General features: G+C 32.5%; 2 protein-coding genes across 2 annotated transcripts; one reads left to right on the forward strand and one right to left on the reverse strand.

The window, feature by feature from the left end:
• Positions 1-1,410: 1,410 nt before the first annotated feature.
• Positions 1,411-6,409, forward strand: LOC124845507 (uncharacterized). The gene is made up of 2 exons (XM_047322609.2): positions 1,411-3,100; positions 3,805-6,409. Exon 1 carries the CDS (start codon positions 1,532-1,534, stop codon positions 3,092-3,094), a length of 1,563 nt encoding a protein of 520 aa, XP_047178565.2. The 5' UTR covers positions 1,411-1,531; the 3' UTR covers positions 3,095-3,100; positions 3,805-6,409.
• Positions 6,410-7,008: 599 nt separating this feature from the next.
• On the reverse strand, positions 7,009-8,135 carry LOC124845506 (NDR1/HIN1-like protein 10). The gene has a single exon (XM_047322608.2). The coding sequence runs from the start codon at positions 7,921-7,923 to the stop codon at positions 7,300-7,302; it is 624 nt and encodes a 207-aa protein (XP_047178564.1). The 5' UTR covers positions 7,924-8,135; the 3' UTR covers positions 7,009-7,299.
• Positions 8,136-8,539: the final 404 nt, after the last annotated feature.

Below are 8,539 nucleotides of genomic sequence, written 5' to 3' on the forward strand. Positions count from 1 at the left end.
TTTCGGTCTCGTTCCAAATTTCGTTGTCCACTCTTGTCGTCCTGGAGAACCTGTCAAAGATTCTCCGATGCCAAAGTCAGTACGGAAACTGTTGGCGATTTGATGAAACAATAATGAATGCGTAGTAAATGCAACCTATCTACCACTTACCTCTAACCTGTATTTGTTGTGGGATTGGGATTAGTGAAAAATTAATCACGGCCCAATTCCAGCCCAATAGCTCTAATCCTTATTTACCTTAATCTCCGTCTTAACGACCTGGTTTGGCAACCGGCCGGTCTTGATCCGCCACCCGTACAGTAAACCAGCACTACTCACAAGAGTGGAGGAACTGACGGTCGAGTTACACAGCGTGTGAGATGAACATCTATACAAACAAACAATGCTGTCGGGAGTAAAAGGATGGAAGAAACGCCAATAGTTTCCCAAGTCTGGACGCTGCTTTCGGACGGTACGACTTTTGGATTGCCCTGTACGGTACAGCTATGTTGTTTTTAGTTTAGATTAGATTAATTTTCCTTTTTTACATTAGTATAGTTTAGATATGTTTCTTCTTTTCTCTTCTTTATTGTTTTCAGTTTACTGAGTACAATGCTTAATTCAAGTGTGGGGAAGGGATAAATTTTTTTTTTTTTTTCTGTTTTGTTAAGTCTGTTTACTGTTTTGCTTTACTACTTTGAAATTCTCTTTAGCTGATCTGAACTTTGCTACTTTTGTAGTTTTTCATTTATTTGTTAATTTAAAAGCTTTAAGAATCTAATTGCATTATAGATTTCATGTGACTCTGAAGACCGTTTTGATGATTCCTTTTACCACTTTCTTTCATATTTTCTGTTTTAGTTTATAGTTACTATGTTGCTTTTTGAATTTGCAGTTTTAATTATGAATATTAGTAGCTTATTTAGATTGTTTTAGTTCATTGTTTTGTTTCTTTTGACCAGCAGCTGAAATTGTATATTCCATTTAGATAAACATCCAGTTACACGATTACTTAGAGTTCCATTTTCTTGTAGAGTTCTCAGGGATGGTTTTGTTTCAAGTTTTCAAGATGTTTTTCATATAGTGACAGTTTAATCCAATAATAATTATCTAATTTATCTATCTATTTTCTCTATCAGTATATATAATTTCTCTGTTGATTATAAATTTTAGTTTCATTTCAAAGTAACTTTATATCATAATATAAATTATCAATTACAAAATATAAAATATAATATCTAATATATATTCTTAAAAACATCTTTCATATATTTTAATTATAATATAGTTCATAAACTAAAACTATTTATTATAAATATATAAAAATAAGTATGAATCTTAGATAATGCACAAAATTTTAAAAAAATAGTATATAAAGGATTGAGAGAAGCCGTGAGAAACAGAAAATTCAACTCTATTTATGTGTTTTTAGAAAAACACTAACACCCACTCTTTTGTTTCAGCACAGCATCGCACTCGTTTTAGAGAAACACTAACACCCAATCTTTTGTTTCCTCACAGCATCGCACTCCTCTTCATCTTTAACCTAACAATGTCACTCCCAATACCAAAGTTAAGGTTATGTCTTTCTTATTCCATGTCCAAGTTTTATCCTTTTCTTCCAAACCCTTCTTCCTTCTCTTCCTTTCACTTACACTATCACTCTCAGCCTCCTTCACCTGACCATGACAATGTTCACGACGTCGTCTCTCAATTTCATCGCATGTTTCATATGCGTCCTATTCCTCCCATCTACGCATTTGGGCAGATTTTGGGATCTCTTACAAGGATGAAACACTATTCTACAACTATTTCCCTTTTTAAGCAAATGGAGCTCAATGGAATTAAGAGTCATCTTGTCATTCTCAACATCGTCATCAATTGTTTCTGCCACTTAGGCCAGATGCCCTTCTCTTTCTCTATTCTTGCCAAGATTCTCAAACGAGGTTATCATCCAAGTGTCATAACCTTAAATACCCTCATGAAAGGTCTCTGTCTCAATGGTGAGGTCAAGAAAGCACTTACCTTTCGTGACAAGGTAGTAGCACAAGGATTTCTACTGGACGAGTTTAGTTACGGGACTTTGATCAATGGTTTGTGCAAGATAGGAGAAACCGAAGCTGCCATCAAGTTGCTCAGAATAATAGAAGGCGGATTATGTAAGTCTGATGTGGTAATGTACGCCACTATAATTGACTCTCTATTCAAAGATAATCTTGCAAAAGAGGCTTATCATTTGCTTATTAAAATGATGTCAAATAACATCATGCCTGATGTTTATATCTATAATATAATGATTGATGCTTTATGTAAGGAAGGAAAGATAAAAGAAGCTAAGAATGCGCTAGGTGTGATGGTAAAAGCTTGTGTCAAACCTAATATTGTTATCTTTAACACTTTGATGGATGGGTATTTTTTAGTTAGCGAGGTGCAAAGTGCTAAACACATATTTAATGCTATGACCCAAATTGGAGTAACTGCTGACGTTATAAGCTACAGTATCATGATTAATGGATTATGTAAGAGTAAAAGAGTGGATGAGGCCATGAATCTCTTTCAGAAAATGCACAAGAGGAACATGATTCCTGATACAGTGACTTACACTACTCTTATAAATGGTTTATGCAAATCTGGGAGAATAGCTAATGTTTGGGATCTTATTGATGAGATGCATGATAGAAATCAACAATTAAATGTAATCACTTACAATTGCTTGATACATGCTTTATGTAAAAACTGTCATCTAGACCAGGCATTTGAGTTATTCAAGACAATGATGGAAAAGGGAATTCTGCCAAATATGTACATCTGGAACACACTTATTGATGGAATGTGCAGAGGAGGAAGACTTGAGGAGGCACAAGAGACCTTCCAAGATCTTTTAATTAAAGGCTATCCTTTAGACGTACATAGTTATACTATTATGATCAATGGTCTTTGTAAAAAAGGTTTAATTGATGAGGCATTTACCTTATGGTCCAAAATGGAAGACAATAGCTGCTTACCTGATGCAATAACTTTCGAAATAATGATTACAACCCTTTTTGGAAGGGATGAGAATGATAAGGCAGAGACATTTCTTCGTGAAATGATATTTAGAGGCTTGTTGACATGATAAAAGGTGAAATCTCATTTCTGTATTTATTTACATTTATGTCTTGCTACATATTGTACTTGAATGGTTTGTATATGTTGTGTCTGTTTGATCAGAGAAGTGTGACCTTACGCAATTGATGCTTGTCTTGCTACGATTTGGATGTGAAGAGTTGAAAATTTTTAACTGTTTTTTTACATTGCATTGCATTGTCTGTCAAGACCAAAACCCTGACCTCCCTCCATAAATTCTAATGGTTTTTTTTTTCAAGTTTATTTAACTTTCTAGAGGTTCTCTACCACTTAAGTAATTGAGGAAGTGTACTATCATACTATATTATCTTATTGATATTGATATAAGTCATGACAAGTTTCAAATTGTGTAAATAAGGTTCAATCCATTGAAAAGAGGGCCCACCGGTAAATCCATGTAATTGAAATTTTGGATATTTTGTTATAGGTAGCATATGCAATGACTCTTTCTGGCTTTTGCTGCAGCGTCCCTGTCTCTTAAATATTTTACCTTGAAGTTTGAAATTGTCTACTATATTAATTGCTAATCATGGTGGTGACAACATAAGGATCCATGTTAGAAGCAGGCTTTCTGTCCTCAAAGTAGCATTTACCTTTTTTCTGTGTCTCTTCCAACTCTAATTTTTTTACCTTGAAGTTTTGAATATTTTGTTATCAAGTTGTAGCATATGCCATTACACTTTCTGGCTTTTGCTGCAGGATCCAGTCTCTTGAATATTTTACCCTGAACTTCTTCAACAAATCCTACAGTATCACACCATCCTTCGTGTGTGTATGATTCCAAAATAGTTGAGTTGTTATCACTTTATTAAGTTATGAGGTGCCTCCAATTGATAGTTTCATAAGAAAACTGCAATTAAATTAACATTGTATCATAAGAAACAGTAAAAGGTGGCATTTTAAAGATACAATTCTTTGTGGGATTATAATCTGCATAAGAAGTATGAAATTGTCTGCTGTACCAGTCCCCTGATAGACCCTGGGAGACTGGGACTTCAATAGAAGTGTGAAATTGTCTTTTTTTTTTATGAGAAGTGGACTTCAAGAGTCTGGGACTGTCCCACATATTCTAGATATGTTTTTTTTATGCTTCTTGCATATATAGTTTACATCTATTATGATAGCCTATATGTTACTGTCTTATATATCTGACAGTGTTTTATCACTCCAATTCACGTGCTGTGTATAAACATCGTCAAATCTGTTGCAGAGACTTAAAACTAGTCACAATATTCATTCACTAAATTCTTGGAATGCAGGTAAGTTCATTTAATCATTTCCTGCACATATGAACAAAATAAAATTGTGTAGCAGAGCAAACAGTTCATTTATGCATACATTTGGCGTATCATGTTCTACAGATAAACTTCAAATTTTATTATCAAACTTTGTTTTGTCATATTCTATTGAGCTTTTTGACACAAGTTATCCATTCATTCCAAGTCCAGAATCCACTGATGGGTGAAAAAAAGAAATATTATATTTTTAATTCAATATACAATTTTAATCTTGTTTATTTTTTTTTATGTACCATGCCCAATTCATCTATATAGGTCAAAGGCAAATGGCATTTTGATAAGAACATTGTAATTGGTCTAATTTATTTTACCTCACTAAATTTGTTAGAATAAAATAACTAATGTAATATAAGAGTACATGTCTAAAGTGTGAACTCAAGAATCAATTCTTGTTATTATTGGTGAAGTCATTCTCAAACATACAAAGGACAAAGTGAGGCTTAAAAGACGTCAGGAAACAACAATTCCTTGGGTGGTCTAAACACGTGTTCATGGTTTCCAGAGGATTGTGGTCTCTTCAATCATGGAGGTGACTACACAAGGATCCTTGTTTCCACTATTAATTGCTAATCTCATAAAACATCATAAGATACCAAAAGATGATGAATTACCCAAGAGAAGGTGTTGATGTCTGCAGTTTCATGTTTTCCAGTTAGACGACTCTCATTACCTTTTCCATATCCTGCAATGTACTCTTTTGTGTCTCAATCCAAACTTTTCCGTGGCCTTCTTAATCACCCCATAACCACCCTCTTTCATTACATCTCTCAGAAAATCATACATTTCAAACAATAATAACTCAAATATATAACTCTTCATCTTCAGCAGAGATTCCAACAGAAGGACCAACTTGGAATTCCCTCTACAAAATAAGCATAAAATTATTAAATATTTTTAATTTTTAATGAAAGCCAATCACATTGTAGTAATAAATAGAAGACTCATTAGTTTTCCAAAAAAGATAAGTTTGTTCATTAAATCACACCATGGAAATGCTTTGATAACACTATTATCAGTCACTACAATTTAAGTATTTAAATTTCTGATTGTACCTGGCATAACCTCTCTATTGATGCCACTAATGTTAATTCCTGCATAAACACAAGCTTTGTAATGTGCATCTACAATATCACGACCATAGGCTTTATCTGCACAAACTCCTATGGTCCCTGTTCAAGTTAAACATTGATTGAGTTAGAATTATGAAGAAAAGAGAAGAGAAATGCATAGATTAATTCAAACAATAATTGATTATTTTCATTAACATTAATTTTACCCGATTAGTATGTTTTTATAAATTAAATTCTATTTATGTAAAACTTATTTGACACAAACATGTGGTTCTCTTGTGTTCATTACACAAGAAACTTGAGATTTTGACAAATAAAAATACATTAATAAAATAAGTTTTTAATAATTTATTTGATGTGTACACATAATTTAGTTTACTAAGTTTTATATACAAATTTCAATGTACATTTAACTTTTACAAACGGTTGAGATTTATTGGAGGTTGTAAAGAACACATATCACCTCTAGAAAGAAGTTGGAGTTCATTGCGCCAACTATAAGCAGTTAATCTTTTAGATGATTGAAATACAATTATAAAGTTTATGATATTTTATGAATTTAACTTGTAGTGTTCACGTCAATCGGAGAGCTTTGAGTGCGAATATTATGTGATGAGGCATATGTAGAAAATCATATCCGCAAATGTTCTTAACTTATGGAATTTGGTAATGTGAACATTTTATAACTAACATCTTAAGTATTTATCACTATAAGTTGACTCAAAATATTTATTGTGTAGATTTTCGGTGACACGTCTCTCATGGAGCAAAAGATCCTAAAGGAAGTTCATAAGTAATGTGCTTTGTTCCTTTTAAGTGTTTATTGAAGATGATGTTAAGTATTTTCTAAGGTTTTGTGTAAATATTAAATATATTCATTATTTTATATGTAAATAGTAGGAAGTATAGTCATTATTTAGTTTCTTTTATATGCTATCTTGGGCTGTTTTAGACTGTTGTGGTCTAAATTTTATGCAGGTTTGTATATGGTAAGTAATACATATAAACACGCTACTAAAAATATACTGATTAATGTTTGGACCAGTATAGAAAGTGACATTCTATACTCGTTAAGATTTTTTTTTATATTGGTTGAGGCCTTAACTAGTATAAAAAATTAAGCTTATTATACCAGTTAACACTCCAACCTGTATAGAATGTCAAACTTTTTATACATGTTAGTTAACAAAAAGGTATAAAAAATCTGGATCATTTACAAGTTTATCTTGCCCTCAACGAACTTTCTATACCAGTTACAAATTGGTATAAAAATGGACTTTTTATATTGGTTCTAGAATTGGTATAAAATCGAATAGTTTTTATATTTTTTAATTCTATTTTGGTTCGAAAATTGGTATGAAAAATCTTTTTTAACTGGTATAAAAAAAATTTCTATAATAATGTACTTTGAAAATCATTCATTAACATTTTTCAAAACATCATAGGAAGATAAAGATTAATTGATTGGTCATACATTTAGTTTATGGCCAAGTGAAATCCATGTCAAATTCTATGCAAATGGGGTGCGTGTGTGCATGATGCAAATCAAAGTGCTCCATAAAATAGGCAAGTTTAGAAAGCCACCATAATGGATTTTTACCTCTAAAATTACATAAAAAAAAATATGAAAAAATTTGGTTTGCCTTTCAATCGGTTAATCTTTATTTGGATATACATGTTTGCTTTCGTTATGCATTAACTATATATTTATGTCTGTTTCTATATTTATATAGATAAACATGTAACACTTCTGATAACTTTGCAGATAAGGTAATGAAAAATGTGAACAAATTAATTGACAATATAGGGTGTTATATACAGAAGTTTCATTCAGGTTCAGCATCACGATCAACAAAGAAAGAACGACCAACTCTACAGTTTCTGACGCTAAAAGGAGGTGATGATTTACCCTTAGAAATCAAAGGAACACTCAAACGCCGACACTGAACGATGGGAGGATTGAAACGACTACTCTTGAACTTTCCAAACTTGGCTCTGATTCTGAAATCAAAATCCACAGCCATGTCATTGTAAACCTCGACACTTGTCTCTTCTTTATACTCACCAAGTTGTTGACGTCTGAGCTTAAGCAAACTTTGCCCTTCAAACAATACCTGAAGGACGGTGGTGTTCTTGTGGCCTTGGTCAAAGGGTGTTAAGGTTACCCGACCAAAATCATTGTCTTTGTACCAAGCTATCGCTTTGATCCTCCTATAGTACACTACGATGTTGTTGTTGGGGTTTCTCATTGTGACGTTGACCTTGAAGTTGTAATACAAGGTGTTGTTGTTTGTGAGGTTGAATTGTGTGAGGGAGGCATCAGTTACATGGAACTTCACGTTTGATGGAGAGATGATTATCCAGAAGATGATTGAGGAAACTATGAACAGCAATACGAGGGTGATGAATGTGCAGCAAATGCAACGTATGCAGCGGTCTCTGCAACACATGGTGTCACTGATTTTCTAAGGTTTCTAAGGTGATTGGTGAAAGATGGTTTAACAATTTTTTGCTTCTAAGGGTATTTGAAGGAGTTAACCATTGATGGTTCTGGTGTGGCTTTGTCACTGATTCAGGTTATTTCTGAGAGTTTTCTTACATAATACAATGCAAATGCAGAGAGAGAGATTGACTTTTGAAGGCCAAGTGAAGAACTTTTCAATGGTTTGGTTCACAAGTAACAATGAAACTTAGAAGAATAAAATAGTAATGGGATGTGAAGAAAACAGCAAAACTAGGAAGCTTAAACTTTTAAAGATATGGATTTGAATAATGGTCATGAGATTCTAGCTATTGCATTAATTTTATCAATATAATATATTTCTAAATTAAACAGCAAGATATATTAGAACAAAGTCACAGACTCGATTGAAAAAATAATTAAGTTTACTAAAAAAATAATAGTTTCAAGATCTATTGAATAATTTAATCATTTCTCTCTAAAAAATACTGAGGATTTATTTACTATGTACATACTTTAATTTATTTTAATATTAGATGGTACAATATTTTTTTAGACCAACTTTGTTTATGCAAATTGAAACTTGGAGTTTAAGGTATGTTTAT

This window comes from Vigna umbellata, chromosome 4, assembly GCF_029865625.1.
Source record: "Vigna umbellata cultivar VRB3 chromosome 4, Vumbellata_1.0, whole genome shotgun sequence".
Taxonomy (NCBI): Eukaryota; Viridiplantae; Streptophyta; class Magnoliopsida; order Fabales; family Fabaceae; genus Vigna; species Vigna umbellata.